This window comes from Gigantopelta aegis, chromosome 3, assembly GCF_016097555.1.
Source record: "Gigantopelta aegis isolate Gae_Host chromosome 3, Gae_host_genome, whole genome shotgun sequence".
In the NCBI taxonomy this organism is placed as follows: domain Eukaryota; kingdom Metazoa; phylum Mollusca; class Gastropoda; order Neomphalida; family Peltospiridae; genus Gigantopelta; species Gigantopelta aegis.
This window is the reverse complement of record NC_054701.1, coordinates 36,090,054-36,107,838: the sequence shown is the minus strand read 5'-3', so window position 1 is coordinate 36,107,838 and position 17,785 is coordinate 36,090,054. Positions and strand designations below refer to the sequence as shown.

General features: G+C 35.0%; 1 protein-coding gene across 2 annotated transcripts in view; it reads left to right on the top strand.

Annotated features, from left to right (window-relative positions):
- LOC121367958 (ELKS/Rab6-interacting/CAST family member 1-like) overlaps nt 1-17,785 on the top strand; it is a 78,648-nt gene that overhangs the window by 39,945 nt on the left and 20,918 nt on the right. For both annotated transcript variants that reach the window (XM_041492427.1, XM_041492428.1), the window contains exons 3-5: nt 8,065-8,163; nt 12,471-12,623; nt 16,261-16,428. In XM_041492427.1, coding sequence (XP_041348361.1) covers nt 8,065-8,163; nt 12,471-12,623; nt 16,261-16,428 — 420 coding nt within the window. The remainder of the gene's footprint in view (nt 1-8,064; nt 8,164-12,470; nt 12,624-16,260; nt 16,429-17,785) is intronic.

The following is a 17,785-nucleotide window of genomic DNA, read 5'->3' as shown; positions in this document are numbered from 1 at the left end:
AACTTACATCATTTTCGTTAAGTTCCACTTTCTTTTTGAATAATGCTAGTATATTGAATATCTGTTTCCAGAACATATTTGTAATTTTTTTCCCACACAGTTTATGGTAATCATCTCTTATATTAGTAAACAAAATATTTTTGTTTGGGAGGTGACATCTAAGGATATGATACCATAATGAATCATGTCCATTTATTGCTCTTCTAATCCATGTTAATTTTAAGGAATTCATAAAATATTCTAAGTTTACCATTTTTAAACCACCATTTTCTATATCCTGCATTAGCGAATTCCGAGAAATTCTATCTATGGAACTCTTCCAAATATATGAATAAAAGATCTTGTTGTTTGTTTTTATTATGCCCTTGTCTGGATTGGGGATACTGAGAATAAGGTGAACAAGTTTAGATAGAGCCAAGGATTTGACAACGGTAATTCTACCCAGCATAGTAAGATGACGTTTAGACCAGGTATTCAGTAACTTTGAAATCTCTTCAATTTTGTCAGTATAGTTTAATTGTACAATTTGATTTAACTGGACACTAAATTTAATTCCCAAGAAGGTAAAATTCTTTTGTGACCATTTTAAGATTTTATCTTTACATAGATTATGAGTATTATTAGAATTTGATCCGATCCAAATAGCAATAGTTTTTTCAATATTTGGTTTCAATCCTGAGAATTTAGAAAATTGATCTATTAAATTTAATGTATTCCTTAGTGAATAACTTTTTATTGCTATACATTGTAAGAGCCAACTAGGGCACCATTATTATATATAAACTTTATTTCATCCTTATGTCGCTTTAGGTGTACAGGGGAAAATATGTTGGACGTATGCACACAAACTACAATGGTTATACATGTCTAATTCTCTGTGATGTGTGAGGGCATATTAGAAATATTGTGTCCTATTCCTATAGAGTAGATGTTTATCTGTATATCAGATGTAAAAACTTTGTGTTTTAATCACACAGTAAAACAATAGAAATAAACATGCTTGGTGTCGGACGTACATTTGTTTGGTGTCGGATGTATTCGTGTGAAATACAACTTTACAAGTTTTGTAAAGCAGTCATTATAGTTAACAAACAAGAGGAAATTAAAAACAAAAACACGGTTTGAGCTAGGATTTATTATTTTTGTTTGAAGAAAATGAAAAACAGTTATCAGGTGCATCACCGGAGTGGGGGTCAGGGGGTTGGAATGAACCCCCTCTTGGCCATGTTTTTTTTCTTTGTTTTGAAAGAATTCTTAAATATTAGCCATAAACTTAACTAATTCAGTGCAAATTAAGATGAAAACCATTCAAAAATTCAAGGTAACACCTATGACTACATGGGGTGGGGTGGGGGGCAAAGTGCCACCTTGTGACTAGTGTACACCTACAAATGACAAGTGACATAAAAAACATTGCCACTAGCTACATGTATGACTATGAGATGATAGTACCACAGAAAAATTTCATTATTCTAAAATTAAAGGCACATAAGATGGGGGTAACTATAGCTGTGGCAGCCCCCAGTGACCTGAACAAGGTGCAAATGATATATTTTAATATTTTTGCATTTATTTGTGATAAGTAACTTTATATTTATTGATTCTACACATAATCTCTGTAAAATTAACTAGAACATGTCAAAATAGTAAAGTGCTGCCAATGAATGTAAAAGTGGTTTCCTCAAATGTGATGTCATATTTACCATGTTAGTTGTGTTCCTCTACAAATGTTCCAGTTTGTATAATTCTGGCAGTAAATGCAATTGCTGGGTTTGTTATTTTGTTATGGAGATGAACAGTTAGCTGAAAGTATAATTTTTACCTTTTAAAACATAATCAACACTTTTGGCGGTAAGCTGCCTTTTGCACACTTTGATAAATTTCTCTTAATCCACTTATAATAGTTATATGGATAAAAAATTAATACTGTTATTCATAATTGGCTCTAGTTATAAAAAATGTCTCCTAAAATCATACTGACATTGCATAAATATCAATACTTTGCTTCAAAATTGGAAAAAATAAACATGCTTTATGGTGTTGGATGTACATGTTGTTGGACGTACACTATAACAGCACCATAGTAGCATGGCAATTGTTACATATTCAGTAATTGTTTTTATATTTATAACATGTAAATATTATGGATAAAAGTCTGCTTGAAATATAAATTTGTCTTTTATATATTATGTCAATTAACAAAGGACATGTCTGGGATTATTTCTGTATAAAGATTTTTATTTCTACTCACTTATGTATAAAAAATATGCTGATAAATGTGTTAATAGAATTTTTCGTAAAATATTGCTGCATTCATGGTTGATGCATTAGTTGCATTAAAAGTGACTAAAACACATCTACTGAAAAAGGATTAATGTAATATTTGACACTAGAGATAATGACCTTTCAAATGATACCAAACTTGTCTCACTTGAATGAGTTTCTAAAATGACCTATTGATTTACTTGACCACGGAATTGCCCATTTATGGAATGGTCTGGAAACAAGTTCAAGTTAAAGTTGAAGTTGAAGTTTTTTATTGCTTTAAGTTTTTACAACTTATCATCCTGTCAGTTTCATACTGTTAACTAAACAACTAAATGGACATTCAAGGGCATTAGCGGACATCACTATGCAGTGTATGTATATACATAGTATTAAGGCAAAGTAAAAAGAATTGTTTGGTTCCTGTTACATGCCAAAAACAAATAGGGTAGGTACATTGTAGGTAGGGAAAAACCCCCCCCCCCCCCCCCCCCATTTTCGAGCTAATATTTCCTGAATAGTATAGCAGATTAATATATTAAAAGCTCTTTCTTTGTGTTACAGTGCAACTGACAATACATACTTTAATGAGAATCATTAATTATTTTCTATAAAAAACCACCATGTTGAAACCTAGTCAAACCACAATCGGTATTAATGTAAACACCACCCAAGTCTAATACTACACGGTAAGGTTATAAACTACGATAACACTAAAATAACACTATAATTTGTTCATTGGAAAAAAGTTTTAATATCAAAGGTTTGATCCACAACATGATTACACCCCCTCACAACTACAGCAGCAACACTGATCTTCCCGGCCTATTTCATTGCCAGTATTGCAGTAACAAAATGTACATCATGAACACAACGAAGATGTCAATAAAAATTAACAAAATAGTTAACAAAAAGATCTCCATACTAACTATCCTCATAGCAGAGATACAAAAGAAAACAACTATTTTCAGGAAAACAGTTTCCCTTTTGGTCGTCCATAAGGACACTGCACAGTATCTTTGCACTGTTGACAAAGAGGTAAAACAGGTTTGTATTTTTGCTTTTAAAGGTCTGATCCACAACAATTATTTGATTTGAATGAGCACATTTTGGACATTCTACTCTGTAAATGGAAGACGCCATTGACACCATATGCTCTCAGACGTCTAAGGCTACAATCTTGCCTCTGTATTCTGCTGCACCCTTTACTAATTTAGGCTTAGCTTCAAGAAGTAAGGATATTAAGTACTAAAAGTACTTAATAATAATTAATACATTTCTAGGAGTAATTATAGAACATATTCCAATTATAACTACATGTACATGTATAAAGTACTATTAACTTCTGGAAATAATGGCATCAACTTCAAAGATATCATTGATATTAAGTACTGCTATCAGTGTATTTATTTATTTCACTAAACATTTTATAATTTATATACAGTATGTGAAAATACATGTATGTCCAGACAAGGTTTTGAGACAAGCACAGGGATAATTTTGTTATTATGCATGATTTAAGAGATCACTACACAGTTCTAAAGCATTAAATACAAAGGTCGATGATAGTCAGTTTTCAGACCATTGATTTGGCTTCGTACACCATAAATAAAACATATCCAACAGTCATTTTTTGATATGATATATTTGACAAAAGGTATGTTTTATTTCTTTCATCTTTTAAAACTTAAAATGAATATTTTGTCCAGAATTATGAATAATAATAAAATACCGACTTGTAAACAGCATTGTCTGCTTGTTGTAGAAATTTAACAGGGTTCAAGGTTAGTAGACCAGTTTTTATTTTAATGTGGCAAAGCATTGTAATAATATAGCTAATTTTGAATGAATGAATTCAGTATTCCAGTGACGTCACTGCAACTCCTTACAATTAAAAACCATAAACTGGGTACATGATGTTTCCATTTTAGGAATGCTAGAAAAATTCCAGTGCAAAATTGCTATCGAAATATTTTTGTTTGAACATTACTAATGCACCTGAATGTGTTTGAAGAAAATCTTGTAAAATTGTACCTTTTACAAAATACGGTTTTCAAGTGAAATTACGGTAAGATATGCTATATTTATTGTATATGAAGCCAAAACAAGGGTGTGAAAGGTGACTGTCGTCGACTTTAGTTGCTATTGCTAATCAAGTTTAATCTTGATAACAACAGTTGTTTTCATAAAACGCTTTGTAAAATGATATTGTAACTGTGAATTATGGTATAACACTTTTTATGGTGCAGTGTACATGAATAAAACAGGTATTTTTTAAATGCATATATGAATGAACAAATCATTTTGTAAGAATTTGCATAAAAGAAAGATAATCTAAAGTATGAATAAAAGATAAGTTTTGAGACGTAACAATGACAAATGGCTGTACATATGATTTGAAAATTGATGGAGATCAATAAATTGGAGTCCTGAATTTTTGTAGAAAAGCAGTTGCTATCAACATATAAATGCTCAGTAATTTTTAGTAAATAAATTAGAGTATTGGCATGTGACAAGGCAATTGCTTGTATCAAACTGTAAGGACTGAAATATGGGGGTTTTTCTGGAAAAAACAAGTGATCACTTCCACTCCTCTCCACACTCACCTGCAAAGATTTAGGAGAGTTACAAATTGATCACCTTGCAATTAATATTTTAATGAATTTCATTTGAAATTTCATGTGATTGCTCGCCTGGCATCATTTCCGGAGAGTGATCGTCAGCTCACCTTAATTTTGCTCATGACTAAGACTGAAGAACATGTACATGTATTTCTACATGGTTCATCAGACGAACAAAGATAAAAGTTTGAAGGTGTCAATATTAATATGCTGTTTGGAATGTGTTAATTGCATAGACATATATTGTACTGTGTCACCCTATGACAGACAGATGGTCCAGCTGTTTCTACTGACAGACAGAATGCTGTTTATGAGTTCTCCGATATTATCTTCTTTGTGGTGTCTAGCCCTGTAAAAACATTGTCTTGTGCTGTAGTTAGCCACTGGTCACTTGTAAACATTAGTCTTAACAGCATTTCCAGACTTGGCAGTTGTGTTGGATTCACACTGCAGTTGGTTGTAGAGGATTGTGATGGGTGTACTGGTCATGAGGTGTCTGGTTGGTTCTTCTCCAGGTACCTGTATTGTTTGCTAGGATTTATTACTTTATACATATTTGTACCATAAAATATTAGGTGTTATGTACAATGTATACACCAGGGCTCACCCGGTCTGTTGCCAAGTTAGCCAACTGCTATTTTATTTATATACAAAGTGGCTACAACATTTACAGGGTTCCTAGCAGTTTTTAAATTCATTGAAAGTCTTTGGATTTAAAAAAAAAGATTTTTAAGTCTTTGAAAGTCTTTGAATTGTAATAAAGGTCTTTAAAATCTTTACATTCTCGCAAATCATAGCCAAAGCAATGATGGTATCTTTTACAGGTGCATGCATTTGATAATTTTCAGTTACAAGGTTTAATCTGTCATGATGCATGTAAAAAAGCTAAAAAAAAATTCCCCATGGACAGCAACGTAAACAAACTGATTGGTATTTTTTATTGCATTTTATTGTCTTTAACTGCTGTGTAAAAGTCTTTGAAAATGGCAGGCAAAAGTCTTTGAATTTGTTTGATCTTTAAAGCTATGAACCCCGATTTAGTTTTTGGCTAACAAAATATTCCTTAAATTAAACACATTTTAACAGTGTTCAAGGAAATACTTTATATATCTGAAAATTGGCTAAACCAAAATTGGTTCCAGTGTGAGCCCTGATACACACATAAATATAGATTTATAGATTTATAGATTTATAGATTTATAGATTTATAGATTTATTTACCATGAGCAATAACATTGATAAGAGTCATGAGCAAGAACTATTTTGACCAGTCATTGTGTTGGGCCCTGCATGTGCTTATTTTCATTTCAACTTTTTGTGTGTGCTTATATCCAAGGCAATGAAGGTTCAAGAATGCTGTCCTGGGCACACACCTCAGTTACATGGGCTGTATGTCCAGGACAGTAGGTTAGTTGTTAGTGAGAGAGAAGAGGGTGTAGTGGTCTTACACCTATCCATTGAGTCGTTAAAACTCACTCTGTGTGGGAGCCAGTACTGGGCTGCGAACCCAGTACCTACCAGCCTTATGTCCGATGGCATAACCATTGTCTATGAATTGTTTAGAATATTATAGAGTTGACTTTTATCTTGGAGTCTGTATACATCTGTCTGCACACATTTACATACATGTACATGTATGTTGATATACTCTTTAGAAACTTAAAACTACTTACATTAAGTTCCGTATAAACTCATTTATATTTTTTATAAAGTAAGTACATGTTTAAGTAAAAGTCTGGTTTTGAGGGGCATCATGTTTACTTGGGTTACAGTTAGGAAAAGCCTTAATTGTATTGGGGGGTGTATAATAGAACTATCAAATAACCACACATACATGTACATATGCACGCACATGCGTGCACACACACACACACACACACACACCTGTCTGTCTGTATTTCTCAGTCTCTCTGTCTGTCTCTGTCTCTGTCTCTCTCTCTCTCTCTCTCTCTCTCTCTCTCTCTCTCTCTCTCTCTCTCTCTCTCTCTCTCTCTCTCTCTCTCTCTCTCTCTCTCGCAACTACAACAACAACAAAACCCACATAAACAAAGGGTGCATTTATGAGCACTTGACAAAATGCCACATATGTGTTCATCTTCAAACAATGTATACAGTACTGAACTTCATTTGGGAATGAAAAGCTAAATAAGTTTTGCAACAGAAAAAACAATTCAAACAATAGGCACTCAGTAAATTGTTGGTCACTCCATTACGAGTATGTATGTAATGGGACTCCAATTTCTTTCATATCTCAACCTAACTCAACCTAACTCAACTGCCATTACAAGGTATGAAGAAAACAACACTGCATCTATGTTTACTGTAGTTAATTAGACATCAAAGCTGTTTCCTGAACTTTTTAATTGCTGCATGCAAACTGCAGGAAACACTGATTAAAGACATGTATTTGTAACAGCTGGACTAACAGAATGCGCATATTGCAGTTGCTGTCTACTTTTGTAATCACGTAATCAGTTACGGTAATATCAGGGAAGTAGGAATGATATTGGGGGGTAGGGCTATGTTCAGAAGAGCTGGTTTTTGTGCCTAACGTGAATTGAAAGTGATATGATGGAAGACATTGGTACCGGTCAAATTGTCTGTAAGTGCCTAGCCTCAAAATTACACCACAGCTATTCAGTTTGGAGAGGTTTCCACTTTATGTCTAGGTAATCTTTAGTGTTAAAAGATGAATAGGTCCAAGATTGAGGCAATTACAATTTCGTGAAGGTTCAGCCTTTATTTTTTTTTAAAATTATTATTGTTTGGTTAAATAAAGAATAACTAGTTAATGACATAGGATATCAGTTTTATCCTGTGAACGTAAGAATTTCCCATATGGCCAGAACAGGATAAAATCAATATCCTATGTTGTACGTCATTAACTACATTTGTAGTTATAATTAAGGGTAAAAACTACTTTATTTCTGTTATTTTACCTACATTATGAACAATTTTATAATACATCTATGCATATGACGTCAAATGCGTGACGTCAGCAGTGATAATCTGCTAGTATACAATTATGGCTAGGCTTTAAATTTCATCAGTCATAATCGGTCAACAAAATGGTGGTTGCTTGTTAAATGTTTTTTGGTGTGCATTTAACTCTGAAATTTAAAAATATATTTATTTTACTACTGTACACTTCGTAACACTTTCATTAATTATATTTCAGCAAATGGACCGTATGAAAGAAGAAGTGAATGAAGCCAATCTGAAGCTAAAGCAGCAGCCTGCCAGTACACACACTATGCAAGCAATGCTAGAGGCAAAGGTTTGTAGCAGACGTTTCTTCTCAATTTATCTTAAAAGGACGAGACACATGTTAATGTACATGGAAGTATCAAAGGGAGTTATCTGTGTCATCATTATTAAGGATGAGATGCATGTTAATGTACAAGTATCAAAGGGAGTTATCTCTGTTACCATTATTAAGGATGAAACGCATGTTAATGTACATGGAAATATCAAAACAAGTTATCTGTGTTATCATCATTAAGGATGAGACGCATGTTAATGTACAAGTATCAAAGGGAGTTATCTGTCATCATTATTAAGGATGAGATGCATGTTAATGTATAAGTATCAAAGGGAGTTATCTGTGTCCTCATCATTAAGGATGAGATGCATGTTAATGTACAAGTATCAAAGGGAGTTATCTGTGTCATCATTATTAAGGATGAGATGCATGTTAATGTACATGGAATTATCAAAGGGAGTTATCTGTGTCATTATTATTAAGTATGAGACATATGTTAATGTACATGGAAGTATCAAAGGGAGTTATCTGTGTCATCATTATTACGGGTGAGATGCTTGTTAATGTACATGGAAGTATCAAAGGGAGTTATCTGTGTCATCATTAAGGGTGAGATGCATGTTAATGTACATGGAAGTATCAAAGGGAGTTATCTGTGTCATTATTAAGTATGAGACGCATGTTAATGTACAAGTATCAAAGGGAGTTATCTGTGTCATCATTATTACTGCCATTTATTTGATCTTTTGAGATTCTCTGATCATCCTTCTGGAACACTTTATGCCGAAACTTAATTAGAACTGATCATAAAATAATATACTGAATGCCTAAAGAAACTATACATGAAAATTTTTCAGATTAATTCTTTTAATACCCATCAGCTGATGAATAGTTTTGTACTGGGGTGTGGTTAAAATTTCATTCATTCATTTATTCCTTTGTAATAGAAAAACGGTTCATAACAATGGTTTTACCAAACCAGATTTCATTAACAAAGCACTGCACACAAAATGTCATATAATTTTGATAATAAAAAAGGTTACTCATCGTGAAAAGAGGGGTGGGGGAGGGAGAAAACAATAATATTATAACAAATCAAAATTCTCAATAACACATCAATGGAGGTACTGAGTCTAATCATTTATCTGATATGGGGCGGGACGTAGGTCTATGATCAACCCCCATTGGTGGGCCCATTGAGCTATTTCTTCTTCTAGCCAGTGCACCGCGACTGGTATATCAACAGCTGTGGTATGTACTATCCTGTCTGTGGGATGGTGCATATAAAAGATCCCTTGCTACATTAGGAAAAATATAGCGAGTTTCCTCTGATGACTACGTGTCAGAACTACCAAATATTTGGCATCCAATAGCCGATAATTAATTAATCAATGTGCTCTAGTGGTGTCATTACACATAACAAACTGCATATCTGATATGTTTCTCAAGCTTATTCAATGGTTGTCGTTCAGCATTTATCATTTCATTTATATATAAATTACCATTGGTTGACACCTAATAACTGATGTATTTATTGTGCTGATGTATTTATTGTGCTGTGGTGTTGTTAAAGATGAATTAATTCATTCTATGAACATCTGAATCCGTATGAAATAGCCACTTGCATGCCATAATTAATCATGCACCTGCTTATTGTGCAAAACTATATATCCAGACTGGCTAGTGCAATACCTGACTTATTGCAACTTTTGTTGGGTAATCTTATTCAAAGAATATGATAGCATAACTGAACCGGCTTTGATGGCGCAGTGGTTAAGCTGTCGGACTACAGGCTGGTAGGTACAGGGTTCACAGCCAGCTACCAGATCCAAGCCAGAGCGAGTTCTTAAGGGCTCAATGGGTAGGTGTAAGGCCACTACACCCTCTTCTCTCTCACTAACCACTAACCAACTAACAACTAACCCACTGTCCTGGACAGACAACCCAGATAGCTGAGGTGTGTGCTCAGGACAGCATGCTTGAACCTTAATTGGATATAAGCATGAAAAAAAGAAAAAAGATAGCATAACACTGACATACAAAATCTGTAGAATTTTGTGCAGGTATTTGATAAAATATTGTATTTAAAATATAGTTTCTTTTGGTGTGTGTGTGTGTGTGTGTGTGTGTGTGTGTGTGTGTGTGTGTGTGTGTGTGTGTGTGTGTGTGTGTGTGTGTGTGTGTGTGTGTGTGTGTGTGTGTGTGTGAGCGAGCTACATGTATGCTTCATATCTGCTGTTATGTTTTTTCATTTAAGTTTTAAATCGAAAAGGTTAATACTTGGTTTTCGCAAGTATCATGTATGCAGGGTGTCCTTTGTAAGAGCTAATTTATTAAAGTCACCAAAAAGTAATTAACTTATTAAATAAAAATAAACAAAATCTTCCTATACTTTAGATATTTTTCATCCAAGAACTCATAAAATATAACAAAAAACAAACAAAAAAGAGAAAAAGAATTAATACATTTCAAACCCCACTATGAACGTCACATCTTCATCATGACAGTCAAGCCTTCATTAATTCTACATTTTGGAACTGGCTGCATGCAGTTTTATTGAGATTATTGGAATACCATTTACAGAACATCACTTTATTATCAGTCACTGAGCTTTATCACATACAGTATGTTTTAACAGCATGTTTGGTATCTGGCAAATGGGAGTGAATAACACAACCCTTCTGTTTAATGAAGGGTCATCACTAAATCTTATCTTGATTCCCTCAGAAAATCCAATCAGTGCCTCAGCCATTCTGCTGTTGTACGACAACGGGTCTAAACACGAACATACTGGCAGTGATAAATACATTTAGGGTCCAGCTATACACGGCCATCTTCCCTTCCAGGCACACTGTATAATTTTAATGATTATCTGGTGAAACATTTGTCCATTCCATTTCCGATTGGAGGTGTACATAAAGTAACTATAGACCAGCTACCAGATTGATTCGATGATGTCCGGAGAAGCTGTCAATAAATGCTGAAGTGGTGACACAGCAGCACCTCTGTACTGGTATTCATATGGTGTTAATAAAGCTTTCAACTCAGTGTGTTGGTAATATCGATTGGTTAGGACATATTGTTGGATCAGCATTTGACACATGAATAGTTTTGACGGGGTGAATAGTTACACATACATGTACATTTACAGTACTTGCAGTCAAAAGTACAGATTCAGGCTTTAGCTATAAGTAGTACATGCTAGTAGTTAGTGAATTATATTTGGTCTTCAGTACCAAGGGTTCCTCTATTTCTTTCTGTCAGAATATATTGAGGTTAAAGTTGTAACCTCGACTCATGATCCTTTCTTTGTTTTTTTTCACTAAAGTTTGTTTTGTTTCACGACACCACTAGAGCACATTGATATATTAATCATTGGCTATTGGATGTCAAACATTTGGTAATTTTGACAAATAGTCTTAAAGAGGAAACTCACTACACTTTTCCATTAGTAGCAAGGGATATTTTATATGTACCATCCCACAGACAAGATAGCTCTTACCATAGCCTTTGGTATACCAGTCGTGGTGCACTGGCTGGAATGAGAAATAGCCCAATATGGGCCCACCAACGGGGATTGATCCCAAACCGACTGTGCATCAAGCAAGCACTTTACCACTGGGATACGTTCCGCCCTTGCTGTGAATAGATACTATTTACTGGCTATATGCAACTTAATAAGATGTAACCATTTCCCATTAAGATTTTTCATTTACAATCATAAACAATCTACATCAACAAAGTCAGACTGTGAATTTAGTATGATTCCTTGCTTCTGCATATCCCAGATTGTGGGTTGGAAGTGTTAGATTTGTGAGACAGAATTCCGAAATATCATGTTTATGATTCTGGCAGAATCCTTAGAAAGAATACTCAAATTCAGTGCTTGAAAGTGCAACGTGTAAACTTTATTTTGGTACCCAAATACATAAATGAATATTTAAAAAACCCAACAATTAATACAAAATAAAAACAGAAAAAACTCAACATTCTGTGTTGACTTTAGAATGTTGAATTTATTGATATTTAAACAAGACTGTTTGTTTTTCAACTGTTACTACTATGCTACTTTTGTTTGCTTATTTAAACATGATGGCAGTCTTTTTCTTTTCATAACCGGTATAACATATTTAAACTTTAACATTATCTATATATATAATTTATGTATTTTACTTTTTAAAATACTGTGACAAATGAATGCCATTCCTGAGACTTATCATGTATTTTACTTTAAGAAATCACATATCTTTTTCTTGGATGACAAAGTGTTCAGTCTAGAAGAAAAACATTTGAGAACTCTGTATTTTGTTGTTTTTTGTTAGGAATCTCGAATATCAGCCCTGGAGAATGAAGTGCTCAATTTAGAAGACAAACTTTTAAGAATACAGGAAGATGGCATCACGGGGGAGTGGGAGCGAAGAGATGGATCACTCAAGAACAGTCCCAGCACCAAAGATAAATCTCTACGAATTGAGGTACTTTATAACATAGTCATAGTTCTAAAGATAAATCTCTACGAATTGAGGTACTTTATAACATGGTCATAGTTCTAAAGATAAATCTCTACGAATTGAGGTACTTTATAACATAGTCATAGTTCTAAAGATAAATCTCTACGAATTGAGGTACTTTATAACATAGTCATGGTTCTAAAGATAAATCTCTACGAATGGAGGTACTTTATAACATAGTCATGGTTCCAAAGATAAATCTCTACGAATGGAGGTACTTTATAACATAGTCATAGTTCTAAAAATAAATCTCTACGAATGGAGGTACTTTATAACATAGTCATAGTTCTAAAGATAAATCTCTATGGTTGGAGGTACTTTATAACATAGTCATGGTTCCAAAGATAAATCTCTACGAATTGAGGTACTTTATAACATAGTCATAGTTCTAAAGATAAATCTCTACGAATGGAGGTATTTTATAACATAGTCATGGTTCCAAAGATAAATCTCTACGGTTGGAGGTATTTTATAACATGGTCATGGTTCCAAAGATAAATCTCTACGAATTGAGGTACTTTATAACATGGTCATGGTTCCAAAAATAAATCTCTACAAATGGAGGTACTTTATAACATAGTCTTGGTTCCAAAGATAAATCTCTACGAATGGAGGTACTTTATAACATGGTCTTGGTTCCAAAGATAAATCTCTACGAATGGAGGTACTTTATAACATAGTCATAGTTCTAAAGATAAATCTCTACAGTTGGAGGTACTTTATAACATAGTCATGGTTCCAAAGATAAATCTCTCTGAATGGAGGTACTTTATAACATAGTCAACGTTCTAATGATAATACATCTAAGAATGGTTTTCAGTTTATTATATAATAAGTTCCAATAATAAAAAGTCTAAGAATGATTTTCAGTTTATAATATAATTAAAGTTCCAAAAATAAACAACTACATGTAAGATTGGTTTTCAGTTTATAATATAATCAAGGTTGTAAAGATCTATATTTTTAAGACTGGTGTAGCGTTTATAATATAATCAAGGTTCCAAAGATAAAGTTTTAAGAATGGGTTTGAGTTTATAATATAATCTACTTTTAAAAAAAACCCCAAAAACCTGTTCAACCCAGATTTAAAAAATAAATCTGCACTGGACATAAACGTGTTAGCCCTTGGTGACATTTGAGACTCTGTCCAGGAAGAATATGATTGAACTTAAACCTGATATGAAAAAAGAAAAGACATTTCCAATTCTATCCTGCATTGAGAAAATAACGTTCTATGCCTTTACCAATCTGGTAAATGCTTTATTAAGTAGTTGAATGATTTGGTTAATATTTCAAGTATCTGGCTACAATATTTTAATGCTATTTAAAAAAGAGCCAATTTTATACATTTAATGGGACTGTCCTGAGTTTGTAGCCATTGTGAGATGTTTGCGATAACAGAGCCTTGTTGGCCACTACCAGTACCATTTCATATTAAATACATTTTCTTGTTTAGAATACCAGTGTCTATATATCGAATATGTTTGTAGTCGTATACTAATGTCTATAGCACTCAGTTTTTACTTTAATTCGTGATATGTATTTTTTCGTATGTACAAAATTATTGGGAGGTAAAATTCAGTTTGGGCTACTGCAAGCATTAGGATAACAACAAACACCTTGTAAATGCAGACACTGATATTCTAAATAAGAAACTGTAGACTATTTAATTTGTATGTAACGTCATCGAAAAGGCTCTATTGGTCGGAAACATTTTACAATGGTTGTAAACTCAGGACTGTCCCTTTAACTTTTAAGTTATTTTTATAACAGATTGTCACTTCCATTGTACTGCCTTTTAACCAGAGCAGAAGGAAGGAAGGAAATGTTTTATTTAATGACGCATTCAACACATTTTAATTTATATATGGCGTCAGACATATGGTTAATGACCACAGATATTGAGAGAGGAAACCTGCTGTCACCACTTCATGGACTACTCTTTTCGATTAGCAGCAAAGGATGTTTTATATGCACCATCCCATAGACAGGATAGCACATACCACGGCCTTTGATATACCAGTCGTGGTGCACTGGCTAGAGCGAGAAATAGCCCAATGGGTCCACCAATGGGGTGATCGATCCCAGACCAACTGCGCATCAAGTGAAATGCTTTACCACTGGGCTACATCTCACCCCTTTTAACCAAAGCAGGGCAGAATACAGGATCCACTTTGGGGATTACAACCTTTACCCTTTTTCCACATCGAACCTCACTTGTGATTATGTAGCATTTAGGAAATTTGAATAAAATTAGGTTTTTTTTGTGAGTCAGTGGGGGCAAATGCCATTTTCTGACTGTCAGACAAAATAGTTTATCATTTAAGTGCACACGAATTCCATTTGTGGAGGGGATCAGTACTGTAATCTGTCACACCTCAGGCAGATGCTCTTCTCCTGAGCTGCATGTAAATGGCGCTCCGCCAAAGACCGGAATCAGAGTCTTGTTTATTGCTGCAGTGGATGTCCTCTGATAAGCTAAAACTGACGGATTACTCTGCATGTTGTCATATTTTCGAGGACCACTCGACGAGCTGATCAATAAACACAAAGACAGTTAGATTGCCGAGTCTTGTACTAAGACTAAAGCTTCAGTAAACACAAAAGACCGGCCAATTCTGTGCGTCTGCTGCCTCGACCGAAGTCTTCAGGTGAAATTGACAGTCAAGACATTCATCTGACAGATGTAATCTTGATTATCTACACAGCCGTAAAATAATTAGATATTGAACCATTTTTAATCACAAGTTTCCATTCTTGTAGTAGAATTGCACCTAATGTGTTTGGAGGAAAAAACACTTAAATGTCAATAACATTTGTTTTATGCTGGACACACAAGTGTTAGTTTTTAATAATTTGATTTTTGTTGTGCAATAAAACATTCTGAAGCAACCTCTTTTTATTAAAGCTGTGCAGTCGGATGTAGCTGTAAAGTAGAGCAATCGCCTGAGATGCAATGGGTCGTAAGATCAGTTGTCCTTGGTGAACCTTTTTTTTCTCTCACCTCAATCAGTTATCCATGGTACATCAAAGACTGTGGTATGTACTGTCCTGTGTATGGGAAAATGGTTATAAAACTTACTTGCTGCTTTTCAAAAGGAACCATGTGTATGGCATTTAGGAAATATGGTTTCAGTTCATTCTGTAGCATACCTGTGTTTGACATTGTACATGTAGGTGGACTTTTATCTCTAGCAGTGGTTCTGCCGGAAAGAAATGTTTGGGTATGATACTGTGGAATTGAATGCAACCAAAGTCAACAGGGGTTATGGGGGGCCTCCCCCAGAAAAAAAAGGGTTAAGTTTAGAGTTTGGTTAGGGTTAAGAAAATCATACAGTAATGATAAGATAAATTAATTTTGTCAAAAGGTTTAACTTAAAAAAAAAAAAATCTGGTAACAAATTGGGGTATTACACCTTACCCATTTTACCCTCTGGCAGAAACCCTGACTTCAGATCACCCATTGTGGACTTGATATGTTTTGCATAACAAAAAAAATATCTTTTGCAAAAAATGACTAAAATTCATTTATTGTTTTTTTGCGTCTGAACTCTTCATATGTACAGAACTGTGTGTACAGAACTGTGTGTTTTATTTTCAGAACCAGCAGATGAAGACGGATGTGGCACGGAAAGACAACCAACTGGCAGGACTGCGGATGAAGGTGGAGACGCTGGAGAGACAGCACACGGAACAGAAGCAGTACATCGTGGTACTCAAGGAGCAGATCACAGCCAAGGAACTACACTCAGGGATGCTCCAGGCTGATGTGAGTCCATGCCGATGTGTCCAGGCAGGGGGAGGGGGGGGGGGAGGGAGAGAAGGGAAGGTTAATAATACATCGTGGTACTCAAGAAGCAGATCACTGCCAAAGAACTACTCTCAGGGATGCTGCAGGCTGATGTGAGTCCAGGGGGAGGGGGAAGGAGGTTAATAATACATCGTGGTGCTCAAGGAGCAGATCAGCGCCAAGTGACTACACTGAGGGATGCTGCAGGCCAATGTAAGTCAGGCTGGGAGGGGGAGGGTGGGGTTAATAATACATCGTGGTACTCAAGGAGCAGATCACAGCTAAGGAACTACACTGAGGGATGCTGCAGGCCAATGTAAGTCAGGCTGGGAGGGGGAGGGTGGGGTTAATAATACATCGTGGTACTCAAGGAGCAGATCACAGCTAAGGAACTACACTGAGGGATGCTGCAGGCCAATGTAAGTCAGGCTGGGAGGGAGAGGGTGGGGTTAATAATACATCGTGGTACTCAAGGAGCAGATCACAGCTAAGGAACTACACTGAGGGATGCTGCAGGCCAATGTAAGTCAGGCTGGGAGGGGGAAGGGTGGGGTTAATAATACATCGTGGTACTCAAGGAGCAGATCACAGCTAAGGAACTACACTGAGGGATGCTGCAGGCCAATGTAAGTCAGGCTGGGAGGGGGAAGGGTGGGGTTAATAATACATTGTGGTACTCAAGGAGCAGATCACAGCTAAGGAACTACACTCAGGGATGCTGCAGGCCAATGTAAGTCAGGCTGGGAAGGGGTAAGGGGGAGGAGAACATTAATATCTTATAAATGGGCAGTTCACATTCATCAGCATTTTCACAAACTCTTGGAGTTTAGTTCACAAGCATACATCAGAATTGGGGCCAGGATGGAACTCAGTTGTTAGAGTGTTTGGATGAAGTATTGAATTCTGTTGGTGGAATTCTATCTGATTGGGTAAATGACCAAATCAGGGCCCCATGACTGGTATATCAAAGGCCATGCTATATGGTATCCTATCTGTGGTATGTTGCTGCTAATAGAAAAATGTATTGTGTTTTACCTGTCTATGTGTTACAATAATTAAATATGTTTGACACCCAATATCTGATGATTAATGAATCAATATGCTCTAGTGATGTCATAAAACAAAACAAACTTTTAACATCAGAAATCTGGAATTTTTTTTAATTAATATTTTTATCCAAATTTTTTTGAGGTTTTAAAAGCATACATTGGCATTAGTCATCTTCCCTACACCTGCCTACCGCTGCATGCATTTGTATATGATGGTGCCTACATGTACTTCAGAAATACTATGAAATGTTTTATTTGTCAGATGAAACAAATGGTTGCATATGCAA